The sequence below is a fragment of the Brachyhypopomus gauderio genome, chromosome 14, assembly GCF_052324685.1.
Source record: "Brachyhypopomus gauderio isolate BG-103 chromosome 14, BGAUD_0.2, whole genome shotgun sequence".
NCBI classification, from domain to species: Eukaryota; Metazoa; Chordata; class Actinopteri; order Gymnotiformes; family Hypopomidae; genus Brachyhypopomus; species Brachyhypopomus gauderio.
This window is the reverse complement of record NC_135224.1, coordinates 220,710-242,673: the sequence shown is the minus strand read 5'-3', so window position 1 is coordinate 242,673 and position 21,964 is coordinate 220,710. Positions and strand designations below refer to the sequence as shown.

General features: G+C 45.2%; 1 protein-coding gene across 1 annotated transcript in view; it reads right to left on the bottom strand.

The window, feature by feature from the left end:
• LOC143474464 (uncharacterized) overlaps positions 1-21,964 on the bottom strand; it is a 177,279-nt gene that overhangs the window by 118,841 nt on the left and 36,474 nt on the right. Inside the window, exons 7-12 of the mRNA XM_076971930.1 lie at positions 19,049-19,159; positions 13,554-13,664; positions 11,264-11,374; positions 9,005-9,115; positions 6,742-6,852; positions 4,452-4,562 (exon numbers count right to left, since the gene is read on the bottom strand). Coding sequence (XP_076828045.1) covers positions 4,452-4,562; positions 6,742-6,852; positions 9,005-9,115; positions 11,264-11,374; positions 13,554-13,664; positions 19,049-19,159 — 666 coding nt within the window. The remainder of the gene's footprint in view (positions 1-4,451; positions 4,563-6,741; positions 6,853-9,004; positions 9,116-11,263; positions 11,375-13,553; positions 13,665-19,048; positions 19,160-21,964) is intronic.

Below are 21,964 nucleotides of genomic sequence, written 5' to 3'. Positions count from 1 at the left end.
TCAGGTAACGCTGACAATGTTGTTCAGGGTTGGGATCTTGATACCCGACGCAGGACCAGAGTAGGACGTGTTGTTAGGCCCGTCAGTAGGTTACTGTACACAATGTCAAACCAGAAAATTGCTAGGGACTTCCAAAAGAATATTCGTTCTGCCTGCACTTCTGTTGTTCAAGCTCTTAAGAGTTGAATCCGTTGCTTTTTTTTTGTTTGTTCGTTTGTTTTGTTATGTTACATTGGTTTGGTTTCTTAAGCACTGTGGGTGTGTTTGTATGCATATGACATTACTGATTTAAGAAATTTTGTGATTTGAGTCTGTGTGGGGTGTACAAGGCACCCTACAGCCGGTAGATGGTTGGAGAGTCTGACGTCCCTCTCTTACCACTATATCCTAAATGGATACTGAGCAGTCGGTTTACTTGATTGTGTAACTCATATGATGGGAGTCAGCCCCGTCGACAGGGGGGGACAACCGGGTCTGTTGTCCCGGGCCCTAGGGCCAGGGGGGCCCATCAAAGAGCCCAGCAATTTATTTTTTATTTAAAGTCTAGAATTTTTAAATAATCTTGAAATCTTTCATTAATATAAAATTATGTACTCATAATAAGCTCAATGGCTCAAATATATATGTTTTTTACCTATCTGCATATTTTCCATTAAGTGTATACACCCCCGCCTCCCACTGGAAAATGGTTTGATCCAGCACCGACTGTAGCCGGCCAGTATCCGCCCAACAGCGGGAAATACAGTGGTGGATAGTTAAAGTAAATACAGAAATTTGGAGCGCAGAAAAGAAAGGAAAAACATTTACCTGACGAATTTTAAAGTTGCATTGTGTTCCAGGTTTGAAAAGTGCTGGAATTTAGGGTAAAGTACTTGAAAATGCTTGAAATTGTAACTACTTCGTTTCACAACAAATAGCTGTCTGACTGAACAGTTCTCGTGAAGACGTTAAGATTGGGCGTTTTGAAAATAAAACCATTACATAATGTGATAAAAAGCGAATTATTTCGAATCATTTCGAGTATATGTATAAATATTTAACTTAATTAAGTTTAACGTGCTGGAAAATATTGAAATGGACCTTTAAAGTGACGTTTAATTCCACCTTATAAAGGTATATGAACCTTACAAACATGACTTTGTTCATTGCGCTGAAGCGCGGCGCGCGCGAAGTTACAAAATTCGAGAGGTGTACGACCTCGCGAACCGACAGCGCGCGAGACTCTCGCGCACGGGCGGAGCCACTGCGATTACGTCATTTTCGCGCGAACCCTCGCGCTGGGGGGGGGGGGGGGGGGGGGGGGGTACATGAATCTTTCTTGTCCCGGGCCCCAGCAAGACTGTCAACGGGCCTGATGGGAGTTATGTGATGCTGGTCTCACGTGCTTATTTTGTCAGAATTCAGTGGGGGTGGGTGTAACAGAGTTAAAATGAAAGTAGGATAAACACCTGTGTGAATTCTGTCAAAATGAATATATGTATAGTTAGTTAACAAGTTATTGTTCCCATTTTATTTGCATATGTATATAAGAACTACAATACCCTGTGTCCATAATAACTTGGAGGTTCCGGTTCTATTGTCTATTCTATCTAGTCTTCGCGCGCTCCCTGCTTCAGTTGAACGGATGTTCTGCTGTAGGTAGGTCAAGCAGAGAGCGCTCCGGTGTTAAAGATTTATTTTTAATATATATATATATATACACACAATACATATACTTGATCTATCAATGAGTTGTAATACTCTTCAGGGTCGCAATTATTTCCGTTTGATATTCATTCACCACATTTGATGCGCTATTTTACGACGCCATGAGACGTTATTAGCGTAAAAACCCGCGCTATATATGCTAAGCAGCGGTGTGAGTTTTACAGCAAGCTAATTTCTTATGAATGTCGAATCGCACAATCACTGAAATGTCTTGTGAATGTAGGAATGATATGGTTAGTTTTTTTGATGTAATAATCACTATACGATCACAGTTTTCTGTTATTCTGATTTTATTTTCTTGTCAACTTTATTAATTTTTTGTATGAATGTCTGTATGAGCTTTGATGATAATTATCATACAGATTAACTCAGTTGAACGGATGTTCTGCTGTAGATGTTCTGCTGGCTATAAAGTCGGAGAAAGAAGCTGACCAGAGCCTGTCGTCTGAGTTTAAGCTGCACAAGACACACATCGTTACACTTGTTCTGTCTACACCCTCCCTCATCCACCTTTATACTGTCTACACCTTCATCCACCCTTGTTCTGTCTACACCCTCCCTCATCCACCCTTGTTCTTTTTACACCCTCCCTCATCCACCCTTGTTCTGTCTACACCCTCCCTCATCCACCCTTGTTCTGTCTACACCTTCATCCACCCTTGTTGTGTCTACACCCTTCCTCATCCACCTTTATACTGTCTACACCTTCATCCACCCTTGTTCTGTCTACACCCTCCCTCATCCACCTTTATACTGTCTACACCTTCATCCACCCTTGTTCTGTCTACACCCTCCCTCATCCACCCTTGTTCTGTCTACACCTTCATCCACCCTTGTTGTGTCTACACCCTTCCTCATCCACCTTTATACTGTCTACACCTTCATCCACCCTTGTTCTGTCTACACCCTCCCTCATCCACCTTTATACTGTCTACACCTTCATCCACCCTTGTTCTGTCTACACCCTCCCTCATCCACCCTTGTTCTGTCTACACCTTCATCCACCCTTGTTGTGTCTACACCCTTCCTCATCCACCTTTATACTGTCTACACCTTCATCCACCCTTGTTCTGTCTACACCCTCCCTCATCCACCTTTATACTGTCTACACCTTCATCCACCCTTGTTCTGTCTACACCCTCCATCATCCACCCTTGTTCTGTCTACACCTTCATCCACCCTTGTTCTGTCTACACCTTCATCCACCCTTATTCTGTCTACACCCTCCCTCATCCACCCTTGTTCTGTCTACACCTTCATCCACCCTTATTCTGTCTACACCCTCCCTCATCCACCCTTGTTCTGTCTACACTTTTATCCACCCTTGTTGTGTCTACACCCTCCATCATCCACCCTTGTTCTGTCTACACCTTCATCCACCCTTGTTCTGTCTACACCCTCCCTCATCCACCCTTGTTCTGTCTACACCTTCATCCACCCTTGTTCTGTCTACACCCTCCATCATCCACCCTTGTTCTGTCTACACCCTCCCTCATCCACCCTTGTTCTGTCTACACCCTCCCTCATCCACCCTTGTTCTGTCTACACCTTCATCCACCCTTATTCTGTCTACACCCTCCCTCATCCACCTTTATACTGTCTACACCTTCATCCACCCTTGTTGTGTCTACACCCTCCCTCATCCACCCTTGTGTCTACACCCTTCCTCATCCACCTTTATACTGTCTACACCTTCATCCACCCTTGTTCTGTCTACACCCTCCCTCATCCACCCTTGTTCTGTCTACACCTTCATCCACCCTTGTTCTGTCTACACCAGGGGTGCCCACAGTTTTCAGCTTGCGAGCTACTTATAAGATGACCAAGTCAGAAAGATCTACCGGGGGTGGCGGCGACCGTAATTTGTTGAGTGGGGGGAAGGGGGGGGGGGGGGGGGGGGGGGCGAACGTAATTTGTTGAGTGGATTGCAGATTGGCTACCGGGAATGTCAATCAAAATACAACCGTCAGTGCAGATGTGCGATTCATCTACTACTATTTTATGTGACGCGATCTACGCACATTCCTTCGCGATCGACCGACACTTCCTTCGCGATCGACCGGTCGATCGCGATCGACGTAATGAGCACCCCTGGTCTACACCCTCCCTCATCCACCTTTATACTGTCTACACCTTTGTCCACCCTTGTTCTGTCTACACCCTCCCTCACCCACCCTTTTTCTGTCTTCCCCTCTCCCACACCTCCCTAAATGTAGTGTCTAGTAGTGGGTTGAACTGGAGTTGCCATATAATGAAAAATTCCTCTGGGGTCAGAGCATTTTCCAATAAAGCTCTATATAATGGGGAATAACCTCCCTGTCAATGTTTGAGAAACACAGTCTCAACATTTAACGTTAGGCTGAAAACCCCATTTGTATAGGCAGACATTTTATTAAAAACTTCTTTACTTCTGGAAAATTATCGTAGGCTGCTGATGGTCACAGAGACACTAAATTGGCTGCCATGTATCAGGATACATACATGTCTAAAAACACAGATTTAATTCAAGGTCACACAAGCCTTTCATGATTTGTGATTATTATTTGCACTAGCAAAATTGTAGTGATGATCATACAGTGTAAACATGGCTTTGATCAGACTAGTATCAAACACTGGTGTGTATGGAGACATAAGTGATGTGTCCTATAAAGTTAATATGAATTAGCATGTACTCACTGCATTACAGTGGTATGCAGGTCTCTGAGGATGAGATTAGAGTGAGTAAGAGGATGAGAAATGAATACCTGTCCTGCAAGACTGATCCTTCTCTGAAGTTGGGAGGGGGCGTCATTGACCCATCACTCTTCATGGACACACAGCTGGGTTGAGGGGAGTTTGGTCTTGCAGCAGATGCACTAGAAACAAAGACAAACTGATGTCCGTCTACACACACATTCTGAGTCCATGACTCTGGGATTAATCAATGATCAACTGATGAGAACTTGGCTAAAATGTAGGAGCTCCAAATCGGTTCATACAAGAACCAAGTTGTTGAAAGTAGCAAGATTAAAGTGATATTGACAAACAGCCTTTTCCCAGTGTGTCAGTTGTCAGTTAAGTGAATCAGTTGTTTTAGACTCTACACAACTTAAATACCCTCAGTGTGACTATCAAAGCCACCAGGACTAAAACAGCTTCAGTCTCATAACTCTTATTCAATGTTTTAGTGTGAAAATAGTTGTACTGAAAAAATATATGTGCTCATCTGTGAATCAATGTGTATTTTTATGATTATTGTATTATTACTTTCAATTCTGTTTTATATTTTGACATTATTCTTGTCTATCTGTATTCTTTCTAAATTTCCTTGAAACTCTTCCATAAAGGTCAGGAGGTCATGATACCTCATCCACCCTTGTTCTGTCTACACCCTCCCTCATCCACCCTTGTTCTGTCTACACCTTCATCCACCCTTATTCTGTCTACACCCTCCCTCATCCACCTTTATACTGTCTACACCTTCATCCACCCTTGTTCTGTCTACACCCTCCCTCATCCACCCTTGTTCTTTTTACACCCTCCCTCATCCACCCTTGTTCTGTCTACACCCTCCCTCATCCACCCTTGTTCTGTCTACACCTTCATCCACCCTTGTTGTGTCTACACCCTTCCTCATCCACCTTTATACTGTCTACACCTTCATCCACCCTTGTTCTGTCTACACCCTCCCTCATCCACCTTTATACTGTCTACACCTTCATCCACCCTTGTTCTGTCTACACCCTCCCTCATCCACCCTTGTTCTGTCTACACCCTCCATCATCCACCCTTGTTCTGTCTACACCTTCATCCACCCTTGTTCTGTCTACACCTTCATCCACCCTTATTCTGTCTACACCCTCCCTCATCCACCCTTGTTCTGTCTACACCTTCATCCACCCTTATTCTGTCTACACCCTCCCTCATCCACCCTTGTTCTGTCTACACTTTTATCCACCCTTGTTGTGTCTACACCCTCCATCATCCACCCTTGTTCTGTCTACACCTTCATCCACCCTTGTTCTGTCTACACCCTCCCTCATCCACCCTTGTTCTGTCTACACCTTCATCCACCCTTGTTCTGTCTACACCCTCCATCATCCACCCTTGTTCTGTCTACACCCTCCCTCATCCACCCTTGTTCTGTCTACACCCTCCCTCATCCACCCTTGTTCTGTCTACACCTTCATCCACCCTTATTCTGTCTACACCCTCCCTCATCCACCTTTATACTGTCTACACCTTCATCCACCCTTGTTGTGTCTACACCCTCCCTCATCCACCCTTGTGTCTACACCCTTCCTCATCCACCTTTATACTGTCTACACCTTCATCCACCCTTGTTCTGTCTACACCCTCCCTCATCCACCCTTGTTCTGTCTACACCTTCATCCACCCTTGTTCTGTCTACACCCTCCCTCATCCACCTTTATACTGTCTACACCTTTGTCCACCCTTGTTCTGTCTACACCCTCCCTCATCCACCCTTTTTCTGTCTTCCCCTCTCCCACACCTCCCTAAATGTAGTGTCTAGTAGTGGGTTGAACTGGAGTTGCCATATAATGAAAAATTCCTCTGGGGTCAGAGCATTTTCCAATAAAGCTCTATATAATGGGGAATAACCTCCCTGTCAATGTTTGAGAAACACAGTCTCAACATTTAATGTTAGGCTGAAAACCCCATTTGTATAGGCAGACATTTTATTAAAAACTTCTTTACTTCTGGAAAATTATCGTAGGCTGCTGATGGTCACAGAGACACTAAATTGGCTGCCATGTATCAGGATACATACATGTCTAAAAACACAGATTTAATTCAAGGTCACACAAGCCTTTCATGATTTGTGATTATTATTTGCACTAGCATAATTGTAGTGATGATCATACAGTGTAAACATGGCTTTGATCAGACTAGTATCAAACACTGGTGTGTATGGAGACATAAGTGATGTGTCCTATAAAGTTAATATGAATTAGCATGTACTCACTGCATTACAGTGGTATGCAGGTCTCTGAGGATGAGATTAGAGTGAGTAAGAGGATGAGAAATGAATACCTGTCCTGCAAGACTGATCCTTCTCTGAAGTTGGGAGGGGGCGTCATTGACCCATCACTCTTCATGGACACACAGCTGGGTTGAGGGGAGTTTGGTCTTGCAGCAGATGCACTAGAAACAAAGACAAACTGATGTCCGTCTACACACACATTCTGAGTCCATGACTCTGGGATTAATCAATGATCAACTGATGAGAACTTGGCTAAAATGTAGGAGCTCCAAATCGGTTCATACAAGAACCAAGTTGTTGAAAGTAGCAAGATTAAAGTGATATTGACAAACAGCCTTTTCCCAGTGTGTCAGTTGTCAGTTAAGTGAATCAGTTGTTTTAGACTCTACACAACTTAAATACCCTCAGTGTGACTATCAAAGCCACCAGGACTAAAACAGCTTCAGTCTCATAACTCTTATTCAATGTTTTAGTGTGAAAATAGTTGTACTGAAAAAATATATGTGCTCATCTGTGAATCAATGTGTATTTTTATGATTATTGTATTATTACTTTCAATTCTGTTTTATATTTTGACATTATTCTTGTCTATCTGTATTCTTTCTAAATTTCCTTGAAACTCTTCCATAAAGGTCAGGAGGTCATGATACCTCATCCACCCTTGTTCTGTCTACACCCTCCCTCATCCACCCTTGTTCTGTCTACACCCTCCATCATCCACCCTTGTTCTGTCTACACCCTCCCTCATCCACCTTTATACTGTCTACACCTTCATCCACCCTTGTTCTGTCTACACCCTCCCTCATCCACCCTTGTTCTTTTTACACCCTCCCTCATCCACCCTTGTTCTGTCTACACCCTCCCTCATCCACCCTTGTTCTGTCTACACCTTCATCCACCCTTGTTGTGTCTACACCCTTCCTCATCCACCTTTATACTGTCTACACCTTCATCCACCCTTGTTCTGTCTACACCCTCCCTCATCCACCTTTATACTGTCTACACCTTCATCCACCCTTGTTCTGTCTACACCCTCCCTCATCCACCCTTGTTCTGTCTACACCCTCCATCATCCACCCTTGTTCTGTCTACACCTTCATCCACCCTTGTTCTGTCTACACCTTCATCCACCCTTATTCTGTCTACACCCTCCCTCATCCACCCTTGTTCTGTCTACACCTTCATCCACCCTTATTCTGTCTACACCCTCCCTCATCCACCCTTGTTCTGTCTACACTTTTATCCACCCTTGTTGTGTCTACACCCTCCATCATCCACCCTTGTTCTGTCTACACCTTCATCCACCCTTGTTCTGTCTACACCCTCCCTCATCCACCCTTGTTCTGTCTACACCTTCATCCACCCTTGTTCTGTCTACACCCTCCATCATCCACCCTTGTTCTGTCTACACCCTCCCTCATCCACCCTTGTTCTGTCTACACCTTCATCCACCCTTATTCTGTCTACACCCTCCCTCATCCACCTTTATACTGTCTACACCTTCATCCACCCTTGTTGTGTCTACACCCTCCCTCATCCACCCTTGTGTCTACACCCTTCCTCATCCACCTTTATACTGTCTACACCTTCATCCACCCTTGTTCTGTCTACACCCTCCCTCATCCACCCTTGTTCTGTCTACACCTTCATCCACCCTTGTTCTGTCTACACCCTCCCTCATCCACCTTTATACTGTCTACACCTTTGTCCACCCTTGTTCTGTCTACACCCTCCCTCACCCACCCTTTTTCTGTCTTCCCCTCTCCCACACCTCCCTAAATGTAGTGTCTAGTAGTGGGTTGAACTGGAGTTGCCATATAATGAAAAATTCCTCTGGGGTCAGAGCATTTTCCAATAAAGCTCTATATAATGGGGAATAACCTCCCTGTCAATGTTTGAGAAACACAGTCTCAACATTTAACGTTAGGCTGAAAACCCCATTTGTATAGGCAGACATTTTATTAAAAACTTCTTTACTTCTGGAAAATTATCGTAGGCTGCTGATGGTCACAGAGACACTAAATTGGCTGCCATGTATCAGGATACATACATGTCTAAAAACACAGATTTAATTCAAGGTCACACAAGCCTTTCATGATTTGTGATTATTATTTGCACTAGCAAAATTGTAGTGATGATCATACAGTGTAAACATGGCTTTGATCAGACTAGTATCAAACACTGGTGTGTATGGAGACATAAGTGATGTGTCCTATAAAGTTAATATGAATTAGCATGTACTCACTGCATTACAGTGGTATGCAGGTCTCTGAGGATGAGATTAGAGTGAGTAAGAGGATGAGAAATGAATACCTGTCCTGCAAGACTGATCCTTCTCTGAAGTTGGGAGGGGGCGTCATTGACCCATCACTCTTCATGGACACACAGCTGGGTTGAGGGGAGTTTGGTCTTGCAGCAGATGCACTAGAAACAAAGACAAACTGATGTCCGTCTACACACACATTCTGAGTCCATGACTCTGGGATTAATCAATGATCAACTGATGAGAACTTGGCTAAAATGTAGGAGCTCCAAATCGGTTCATACAAGAACCAAGTTGTTGAAAGTAGCAAGATTAAAGTGATATTGACAAACAGCCTTTTCCCAGTGTGTCAGTTGTCAGTTAAGTGAATCAGTTGTTTTAGACTCTACACAACTTAAATACCCTCAGTGTGACTATCAAAGCCACCAGGACTAAAACAGCTTCAGTCTCATAACTCTTATTCAATGTTTTAGTGTGAAAATAGTTGTACTGAAAAAATATATGTGCTCATCTGTGAATCAATGTGTATTTTTATGATTATTGTATTATTACTTTCAATTCTGTTTTATATTTTGACATTATTCTTGTCTATCTGTATTCTTTCTAAATTTCCTTGAAACTCTTCCATAAAGGTCAGGAGGTCATGATACCTCATCCACCCTTGTTCTGTCTACACCCTCCCTCATCCACCCTTGTTCTGTCTACACCTTCATCCACCCTTATTCTGTCTACACCCTCCCTCATCCACCTTTATACTGTCTACACCTTCATCCACCCTTGTTCTGTCTACACCCTCCCTCATCCACCCTTGTTCTTTTTACACCCTCCCTCATCCACCCTTGTTCTGTCTACACCCTCCCTCATCCACCCTTGTTCTGTCTACACCTTCATCCACCCTTGTTGTGTCTACACCCTTCCTCATCCACCTTTATACTGTCTACACCTTCATCCACCCTTGTTCTGTCTACACCCTCCCTCATCCACCTTTATACTGTCTACACCTTCATCCACCCTTGTTCTGTCTACACCCTCCCTCATCCACCCTTGTTCTGTCTACACCCTCCATCATCCACCCTTGTTCTGTCTACACCTTCATCCACCCTTGTTCTGTCTACACCTTCATCCACCCTTATTCTGTCTACACCCTCCCTCATCCACCCTTGTTCTGTCTACACCTTCATCCACCCTTATTCTGTCTACACCCTCCCTCATCCACCCTTGTTCTGTCTACACTTTTATCCACCCTTGTTGTGTCTACACCCTCCATCATCCACCCTTGTTCTGTCTACACCTTCATCCACCCTTGTTCTGTCTACACCTTCATCCACCCTTGTTCTGTCTACACCCTCCATCATCCACCCTTGTTCTGTCTACACCCTCCCTCATCCACCCTTGTTCTGTCTACACCCTCCCTCATCCACCCTTGTTCTGTCTACACCTTAATCCACCCTTATTCTGTCTACACCCTCCCTCATCCACCTTTATACTGTCTACACCTTCATCCACCCTTGTTGTGTCTACACCCTCCCTCATCCACCCTTGTGTCTACACCCTTCCTCATCCACCTTTATACTGTCTACACCTTCATCCACCCTTGTTCTGTCTACACCCTCCCTCATCCACCCTTGTTCTGTCTACACCTTCATCCACCCTTGTTCTGTCTACACCCTCCCTCATCCACCTTTATACTGTCTACACCTTTGTCCACCCTTGTTCTGTCTACACCCTCCCTCACCCACCCTTTTTCTGTCTTCCCCTCTCCCACACCTCCCTAAATGTAGTGTCTAGTAGTGGGTTGAACTGGAGTTGCCATATAATGAAAAATTCCTCTGGGGTCAGAGCATTTTCCAATAAAGCTCTATATAATGGGGAATAACCTCCCTGTCAATGTTTGAGAAACACAGTCTCAACATTTAACGTTAGGCTGAAAACCCCATTTGTATAGGCAGACATTTTATTAAAAACTTCTTTACTTCTGGAAAATTATCGTAGGCTGCTGATGGTCACAGAGACACTAAATTGGCTGCCATGTATCAGGATACATACATGTCTAAAAACACAGATTTAATTCAAGGTCACACAAGCCTTTCATGATTTGTGATTATTATTTGCACTAGCAAAATTGTAGTGATGATCATACAGTGTAAACATGGCTTTGATCAGACTAGTATCAAACACTGGTGTGTATGGAGACATAAGTGATGTGTCCTATAAAGTTAATATGAATTAGCATGTACTCACTGCATTACAGTGGTATGCAGGTCTCTGAGGATGAGATTAGAGTGAGTAAGAGGATGAGAAATGAATACCTGTCCTGCAAGACTGATCCTTCTCTGAAGTTGGGAGGGGGCGTCATTGACCCATCACTCTTCATGGACACACAGCTGGGTTGAGGGGAGTTTGGTCTTGCAGCAGATCCACTAGAAACAAAGACAAACTGATGTCCGTCTACACACACATTCTGAGTCCATGACTCTGGGATTAATCAATGATCAACTGATGAGAACTTGGCTAAAATGTAGGAGCTCCAAATCGGTTCATACAAGAACCAAGTTGTTGAAAGTAGCAAGATTAAAGTGATATTGACAAACAGCCTTTTCCCAGTGTGTCAGTTGTCAGTTAAGTGAATCAGTTGTTTTAGACTCTACACAACTTAAATACCCTCAGTGTGACTATCAAAGCCACCAGGACTAAAACAGCTTCAGTCTCATAACTCTTATTCAATGTTTTAGTGTGAAAATAGTTGTACTGAAAAAATATATGTGCTCATCTGTGAATCAATGTGTATTTTTATGATTATTGTATTATTACTTTCAATTCTGTTTTATATTTTGACATTATTCTTGTCTATCTGTATTCTTTCTAAATTTCCTTGAAACTCTTCCATAAAGGTCAGGAGGTCATGATACCTCATCCACCCTTGTTCTGTCTACACCCTCCCTCATCCACCCTTGTTCTGTCTACACCTTCATCCACCCTTATTCTGTCTACACCCTCCCTCATCCACCTTTATACTGTCTACACCTTCATCCACCCTTGTTCTGTCTACACCCTCCCTCATCCACCCTTGTTCTTTTTACACCCTCCCTCATCCACCCTTGTTCTGTCTACACCCTCCCTCATCCACCCTTGTTCTGTCTACACCTTCATCCACCCTTGTTGTGTCTACACCCTTCCTCATCCACCTTTATACTGTCTACACCTTCATCCACCCTTGTTCTGTCTACACCCTCCCTCATCCACCTTTATACTGTCTACACCTTCATCCACCCTTGTTCTGTCTACACCCTCCCTCATCCACCCTTGTTCTGTCTACACCCTCCATCATCCACCCTTGTTCTGTCTACACCTTCATCCACCCTTGTTCTGTCTACACCTTCATCCACCCTTATTCTGTCTACACCCTCCCTCATCCACCCTTGTTCTGTCTACACCTTCATCCACCCTTATTCTGTCTACACCCTCCCTCATCCACCCTTGTTCTGTCTACACTTTTATCTACCCTTGTTGTGTCTACACCCTCCATCATCCACCCTTGTTCTGTCTACACCTTCATCCACCCTTGTTCTGTCTACACCCTCCCTCATCCACCCTTGTTCTGTCTACACCTTCATCCACCCTTGTTCTGTCTACACCCTCCATCATCCACCCTTGTTCTGTCTACACCCTCCCTCATCCACCCTTGTTCTGTCTACACCCTCCCTCATCCACCCTTGTTCTGTCTACACCTTCATCCACCCTTATTCTGTCTACACCCTCCCTCATCCACCTTTATACTGTCTACACCTTCATCCACCCTTGTTGTGTCTACACCCTCCCTCATCCACCCTTGTGTCTACACCCTTCCTCATCCACCTTTATACTGTCTACACCTTCATCCACCCTTGTTCTGTCTACACCCTCCCTCATCCACCCTTGTTCTGTCTACACCTTCATCCACCCTTGTTCTGTCTACACCCTCCCTCATCCACCTTTATACTGTCTACACCTTTGTCCACCCTTGTTCTGTCTACACCCTCCCTCATCCACCCTTTTTCTGTCTTCCCCTCTCCCACACCTCCCTAAATGTAGTGTCTAGTAGTGGGTTGAACTGGAGTTGCCATATAATGAAAAATTCCTCTGGGGTCAGAGCATTTTCCAATAAAGCTCTATATAATGGGGAATAACCTCCCTGTCAATGTTTGAGAAACACAGTCTCAACATTTAACGTTAGGCTGAAAACCCCATTTGTATAGGCAGACATTTTATTAAAAACTTCTTTACTTCTGGAAAATTATCGTAGGCTGCTGATGGTCACAGAGACACTAAATTGGCTGCCATGTATCAGGATACATACATGTCTAAAAACACAGATTTAATTCAAGGTCACACAAGCCTTTCATGATTTGTGATTATTATCTGCACTAGCACAATTGTAGCAATGATCATACAGTGTAAACATGGCTTTGGTCAGACTAGTATCAAACACTGGTGTGTATGGAGACATAAGTGATGTGTCCTATCAAGTTAATATGAATTAGCATGTACTCACTGCATTACAGTGGTATGCAGGTCTCTGAGGAAGAGATTAGAGTGAGTAAGAGGATGAGAAATGAATACCTGTCCTGCAAGACTGATCCTTCTCTGAAGTTGGGAGGGGGCGTCATTGACCCATCACTCTTCATGGACACACAGCTGGGTTGAGGGGAGTTTGGTCTTGCAGCAGATGCACTAGAAACAAAGACAAACTGATGTCCGTCTACACACACATTCTGAGTCCATGACTCTAGGATTAATCAATGATCAACTGATGAGAACTTGGCTAAAATGTAGGAGCTCCAAATCGGTTCATACAAGAACCAAGTTGTTGAAAGTAGCAAGATTAAAGTGATATTGATAAAACAGCCTTTTCCCAGTGTGTCAGTTATCAGTTAAGTGAATCAGTTGTTTTAGACTCTACACAACTTAAATACCCTCAGTGTGACTATCAAAGCCACCAGGACTAAAACAGCTTCAGTCTCATAACTCTTATTCAATGTTTTAGTGTGAAAATAGTTGTACTGAAAAATATATTTGCTCATCTGTGAATCAATGTGTATTTTTATGATTATTGTATTATTACTTTCAATTCTGTTTTATATTTTGACATTATTCTTGTCTATCTGTATTCTTTCTAAATTTCCTTGAAACTCTTCCATAAAGGTCAGGAGGTCATGATACCTCATCCACCCTTGTTCTGTCTACACCCTCCCTCATCCACCCTTGTTCTGTCTACACCTTCATCCACCCTTATTCTGTCTACACCCTCCCTCATCCACCTTTATACTGTCTACACCTTCATCCACCCTTGTTCTGTCTACACCCTCCCTCATCCACCCTTGTTCTTTTTACACCCTCCCTCATCCACCCTTGTTCTGTCTACACCCTCCCTCATCCACCCTTGTTCTGTCTACACCTTCATCCACCCTTGTTGTGTCTACACCCTTCCTCATCCACCTTTATACTGTCTACACCTTCATCCACCCTTGTTCTGTCTACACCCTCCCTCATCCACCTTTATACTGTCTACACCTTCATCCACCCTTGTTCTGTCTACACCCTCCCTCATCCACCCTTGTTCTGTCTACACCCTCCATCATCCACCCTTGTTCTGTCTACACCTTCATCCACCCTTATTCTGTCTACACCCTCCCTCATCCACCCTTGTTCTGTCTACACCTTCATCCACCCTTATTCTGTCTACACCCTCCCTCATCCACCCTTGTTCTGTCTACACTTTTATCCACCCTTGTTGTGTCTACACTCTCCATCATCCACCCTTGTTCTGTCTACACCTTCATCCACCCTTGTTCTGTCTACACCCTCCCTCATCCACCCTTGTTCTGTCTACACCTTCATCCACCCTTGTTCTGTCTACACCCTCCATCATCCACCCTTGTTCTGTCTACACCCTCCCTCATCCACCCTTGTTCTGTCTACACCCTCCCTCATCCACCCTTGTTCTGTCTACACCTTCATCCACCCTTATTCTGTCTACACCCTCCCTCATCCACCTTTATACTGTCTACACCTTCATCCACCCTTGTTGTGTCTACACCCTCCCTCATCCACCCTTGTGTCTACACCCTTCCTCATCCACCTTTATACTGTCTACACCTTCATCCACCCTTGTTCTGTCTACACCCTCCCTCATCCACCCTTGTTCTGTCTACACCTTCATCCACCCTTGTTCTGTCTACACCCTCCCTCATCCACCTTTATACTGTCTACACCTTTGTCCACCCTTGTTCTGTCTACACCCTCCCTCATCCACCCTTGTTCTATCTACACCCTCCATCATCCACCCTTGTTCTGTCTACACCTTCATCCACCCTTATTCGGTCTACACCCTCCCTCATCCACTTTTATACTGTCTACACCTTCATCCACCCTTATTCTGTCTACACCCTCCCTCATCCACCTTTATTCTGTCTACACCTTCATCCACCCTTGTTCTGTCTACACCCTCCCTCATCCACCCTTGTTCTGTCTACACCTTCATCCACCCTTGTTGTGTCTACACCCTTCCTCATCCACCTTTATACTGTCTACACCTTCATCCACCCTTGTTCTGTCTACACCCTCCCTCATCCACCTTTATACTGTCTACACCTTCATCCACCCTTGTTCTGTCTACACCCTCCCTCATCCACCCTTGTTCTGTCTACACCCTCCATCATCCACCCTTGTTCTGTCTACACCTTCATCCACCCTTGTTCTGTCTACACCTTCATCCACCCTTATTCTGTCTACACCCTCCCTCATCCACCCTTGTTCTGTCTACACCTTCATCCACCCTTATTCTGTCTACACCCTCCCTCATCCACCCTTGTTCTGTCTACACTTTTATCCACCCTTGTTGTGTCTACACCCTCCATCATCCACCCTTGTTCTGTCTACACCTTCATCCACCCTTGTTCTGTCTACACCCTCCCTCATCCACCCTTGTTCTGTCTACACCTTCATCCACCCTTGTTCTGTCTACACCCTCCATCATCCACCCTTGTTCTGTCTACACCCTCCCTCATCCACCCTTGTTCTGTCTACACCTTCATCCACCTTTATACTGTCTACACCCTCCCTCATCCACCCTTGTTCTGTCTACACCCTCCCTCATCCACCCTTGTTCTGTCTACACCTTCATCCACCCTTGTTGTGTCTACACCCTCCCTCATCCACCCTTGTTGTGTCTACACCCTTCCTCATCCACCTTTATACTGTCTACACCTTCATCCACCCTTGTTCTGTCTACACCCTCCCTCATCCACCTTTATACTGTCTACACCTTCATCCACCCTTGTTCTGTCTACACCCTCCATCATCCACCCTTGTTCTGTCTACACCTTCATCCACCCTTGTTCTGTCTACACCCTCCCTCATCCACCCTTGTTCTGTCTACACCTTCATCCACCCTTGTTCTGTCTACACCCTCCCTCATCCACCTTTATACTGTCTACACCCTCCCTCATCCACACTTGTTCTGTCTACACCCTCCCTCATCCACCCTTGTTCTGTCTACACCTTCATCCACCCTTGTTCTGTCTACACCCTCCCTCATCCACCATTATACTGTCTACACCCTCCCTCATCCACCCTTGTTCTGTCTACACCCTCCCTCATCCACCCTTGTTCTGTCTACACCCTCCATCATCCACCCTTGTTCTGTCTACACCTTCATCCACCCTTGTTCTGTCTACACCCTCCCTCATCCACCTTTATACTGTCTACACCCTCCCTCATCCACCCTTGTTCTGTCTACACCTTCATCCACCCTTGTTGTGTCTACACCCTCCCTCATCCACCTTTATTCTGTCTACACCTTCATCCACCCTTGTTGTGTCTACACCCTCCCTCATCCACCCTTGTTGTGTCTACACCCTTCCTCATCCACCTTTATACTGTCTACACCTTCATCCAACCTTGTTGTGTCTACACCCTCCCTCATCCACCCTTGTGTCTACACCCTTCCTCATCCACCTTTATACTGTCTACACCTTCATCCACCCTTGTTCTGTCTACACCCTCCCTCATCCACCCTTGTTCTGTCTACACCTTCATCCACCCTTATTCTGTCTACACCCTCCCTCATCCACCTTTATACTGTCTACACCTTCATCCACCCTTGTTCTGTCTACACCCTCCCTCATCCACCCTTGTTCTTTTTACACCCTCCCTCATCCACCCTTGTTCTGTCTACACCTTCATCCACACTTGTTCTGTCTACACCCTCCATCATCCACCCTTGTTCTGTCTACACCTTCATCCACCCTTGTTCTGTCTACACCCTCCCTCATCCACCTTTATACTGTCTACACCCTCCCTCATCCACACATGTTCTGTCTACACCCTCCCTCATCCACCCTTGTTCTGTCTACACCTTCATCCACCCTTGTTCTGTCTACACCCTCCATCATCCACCCTTGTTCTGTCTACACCTTCATCCACCCTTGTTGTGTCTACACCCTCCCTCATCCACCTTTATTCTGTCTACACCTTCATCCACCCTTGTTCTGTCTACACCCTCCCTCATCCACCCTTGTTCTGTCTACACCTTCATCCACCCTTGTTGTGTCTACACCCTTCCTCATCCACCTTTATACTGTCTACACCTTCATCCACCCTTGTTCTGTCTACACCCTCCCTCATCCACCTTTATACTGTCTACACCCTCCCTTATCCACACATGTTCTGTCTACACCCTCCCTCATCCACCCTTGTTCTGTCTACACCTTCATCCACCCTTGTTCTGTCTACACCCTCCATCATCCACCCTTGTTCTGTCTACACCTTCATCCACCCTTATTCTGTCTACACCCTCCCTCATCCACCTTTATTCTGTCTACACCTTCATCCACCCTTGTTCTGTCTACACCCTCCCTCATCCACCCTTGTTCTGTCTACACCCTCCATCATCCACCCTTGTTGTGTCTACACCCTTCCTCATCCACCTTTATACTGTCTACACCTTCATCCACCCTTGTTCTGTCTACACCCTCCCTCATCCACCTTTATACTGTCTACACCTTCATCCACCCTTGTTCTGTCTACACCCTCCCTCATCCACCCTTGTTCTGTCTACACCCTCCATCATCCACCCTTGTTCTGTCTACACCTTCATCCACCCTTGTTCTGTCTACACCTTCATCCACCCTTGTTCTGTCTACACCCTCCATCATCCACCCTTGTTCTGTCTACACCTTCATCCACCCTTATTCTGTCTACACCCTCCCTCATCCACCTTTATTCTGTCTACACCTTCATCCACCCTTGTTCTGTCTACACCCTCCCTCATCCACCCTTGTTCTGTCTACACCCTCCATCATCCACCCTTGTTGTGTCTACACCCTCCCTCATCCACCCTTGATCTGTCTACACCCTCCCTCATCCACCCTTGTTGTGTCTACACCCTCCCTCATCCACCCTTGTGTCTACACCCTTCCTCATCCACCTTTATACTGTCTACACCTTTGTCCACCCTTGTTCTGTCTACACCCTCCCTCATCCACCCTTTTTCTGTCTTCCCCTCTCCCACACATCCCTAAATGTAGTGTCTAGTAGTGGGTTGAACTGGAGTTGCCATATAATGAAAAATTCCTCTGGGGTCAGAGCCTTTTCCAATAAAGCTCTATATAATGGGGAATAACCTCCCTGTTATTGTTTGAGAAACACAGTCTCAACATTTAACGTTAGGCTGAAAACCCCATTTGTATAGGCAGACATTTTATTAAAAACTTCTTTACTTCTGGAAAATTATCGTAGGCTGCTGATGGTCACAGAGACACTAAATTGGCTGCCATGTATCAGGATACATACATGTCTAAAAACACAGATTTAATTCAAGGTCACACAAGCCTTTCATGATTTGTGATTATTATTTGCACTAGCATAATTGTAGTGATGATCATACAGTGTAAACATGGCTTTGGTCAGACTAGTATCAAACACTGGTGTGTATGGAGACATAAGTGATGTGTCCTATCAAGTTAATATGAATTAGCATGTACTCACTGCATTACAGTGGTATGCAGGTCTCTGAGGAAGAGATTAGAGTGAGTAAGAGGATGAGAAATGAATACCTGTCCTGCAAGACTGATCCTTCTCTGAAGCTGGGAGGGGGCGTCATTGACCCATCACTCTTCATGGACACACAGCTGGGTTGAGGGGAGTTTGGTCTTGCAGCAGATGCACTAGAAACAAAGACAAACTGATGTCCGTCTACACACATTCTGAGTCCATGACTCTGGGATTAATCAATGATCAACTGATGAGAACTTGGCTAAAATGTAGGAGCTCCAAATCGGTTCATACAAGAACCAAGTTGTTGAAAGTAGCAAGATTAAAGTGATATTGACAAACAGCCTTTTCCCAGTGTGTCAGTTGTCAGTTAAGTGAATCAGTTGTTTTAGACTCTACACAACTTAAATACCCTCAGTTTGACTATCAAAGCCACCAGGACTAAAACAGCTTCAGTCTCATAACTCTTATTCAATGTTTTAGTGTGAAAATAGTTGTACTGAAAAAATATATGTGCTCATCTGTGAATCAATGTGTATTTTTATGATTATTGTATTATTACTTTCAATTCTGTTTTATATTTTGACATTATTCTTGTCTATCTGTATTCTTTCTAAATTTCCTTGAAACTCTTCCATAAAGGTCAGGAGGTCATGATACCTCATCCACCCTTGTTCTGTCTACACCCTCCCTCATCCACCCTTGTTCTGTCTACACCCTCCATCATCCACCCTTGTTCTGTCTACACCTTCATCCACCCTTATTCTGTCTACACCCTCCCTCATCCACCTTTATACTGTCTACACCTTCATCCACCCTTGTTCTGTCTACACCCTCCCTCATCCACCCTTGTTCTGTCTACACCTTCATCCACCCTTATTCTGTCTACACCCTCCCTCATCCACCCTTGTTCTGTCTACACCTTCATCCACCCTTATTCTGTCTACACCCTCCCTCATCCACCTTTATACTGTCTACACCTTCATCCACCCTTATTCTGTCTACACCCTCCCTCATCCACCTTTATTCTGTCTACACCTTCATCCACCCTTGTTCTGTCTACACCCTCCCTCATCCACCCTTGTTCTGTCTACACCTTCATCCACCCTTGTTGTGTCTACACCTTCATCCACCCTTGTTCTGTCTACACCCTCCCTCATCCACCCTTGTTGTGTCTACACCCTTCCTCATCCACCTTTATACTGTCTACACCTTCATCCACCCTTGTTCTGTCTACACCCTCCCTCATCCACCTTTATACTGTCTACACCTTCATCCACCCTTGTTCTGTCTACACCCTCCCTCATCCACCCTTGTTTTGTCTACACCCTCCCTCATCCACCCTTGTTCTGTCTACACCCTCCATCATCCACCCTTGTTCTGTCTACACCTTCATCCACCCTTGTTCTGTCTACACCCTCCCTCATCCACCTTTATACTGTCTACACCCTCCCTCATCCACACTTGTTCTGTCTACACCCTCCCTCATCCATCCTTGTTCTGTCTACACCCTCCCTCATCCACCCTTGTTCTGTCTACACCCTCCATCATCCACCCTTGTTCTGTCTACACCTTCATCCACCCTTATTCTGTCTACACCCTCCCTCATCCACCTTTATTCTGTCTACACCTTCATCCACCCTTGTTCTGTCTACACCCTCCCTCATCCACCCTTGTTCTGTCTACACCTTCATCCACCCTTGTTGTGTCTACACCCTCCCTCATCCACCCTTGTTGTGTCTACACCCTTCCTCATCCACCTTTATACTGTCTACACCTTCATCCACCCTTGTTCTGTCTACACCCTCCCTCATCCACCCTTGTTCTGTCTACACCCTCCCTCATCCACCCTTGTTCTGTCTACACCCTCCATCATCCACCCGTGTTCTGTCTACACCTTCATCCACCCTTGTTCTGTCTACACCCTCCCTCATCCACCTTTATACTGTCTACACCCTCCCTCATCCACACTTGTTCTGTCTACACCCTCCCTCATCCACCCTTGTTCTGTCTACACCTTCATCCACCCTTGTTCTGTCTACACCCTCCATCATCCACCCTTGTTCTGTCTACACCTTAATCCACCCTTATTCTGTCTACACCCTCCCTCATCCACCTTTATACTGTCTACACCTTCATCCACCCTTGTTCTGTCTACACCCTCCATCATCCACCCTTGTTCTGTCTACACCTTCATCCACACTTGTTCTGTCTACACCCTCCATCATCCACCCTTGTTCTGTCTACACCTTCATCCACCCTTGTTCTGTCTACACCCTCCCTCATCCACCTTTATACTGTCTACACCCTCCCTCATCCACACATGTTCTGTCTACACCCTCCCTCATCCACCCTTGTTCTGTCTACACCTTCATCCACCCTTGTTGTGTCTACACCCTCCCTCATCCACCTTTATTCTGTCTACACCTTCATCCACCCTTGTTCTGTCTACACCCTCCCTCATCCACCCTTGTTGTCTACACCTTCATCCACCCTTGTTGTGTCTACACCCTTCCTCATCCACCTTTATACTGTCTACACCTTCATCCACCCTTGTTCTGTCTACACCCTCCCTCATCCACCTTTATACTGTCTACACCCTCCCTCATCCACACGTGTTCTGTCTACACCCTCCCTCATCCACCCTTGTTCTGTCTACACCTTCATCCACCCTTGTTCTGTCTACACCCTCCATCATCCACCCTTGTTCTGTCTACACCTTCATCCACCCTTATTCTGTCTACACCCTCCATCATCCACCCTTGTTCTGTCTACACCTTCATCCACCCTTGTTCTGTCTACACCTTCATCCACCCTTGTTCTGTCTACACCCTCCCTCATCCACCCTTGTTCTGTCTACACCCTCCATCATCCACCCTTGTTGTGTCTACACCCTCCCTCATCCACCCTTGATCTGTCTACACCCTCCCTCATCCACCCTTGTTGTGTCTACACCCTCCCTCATCCACCCTTGTGTC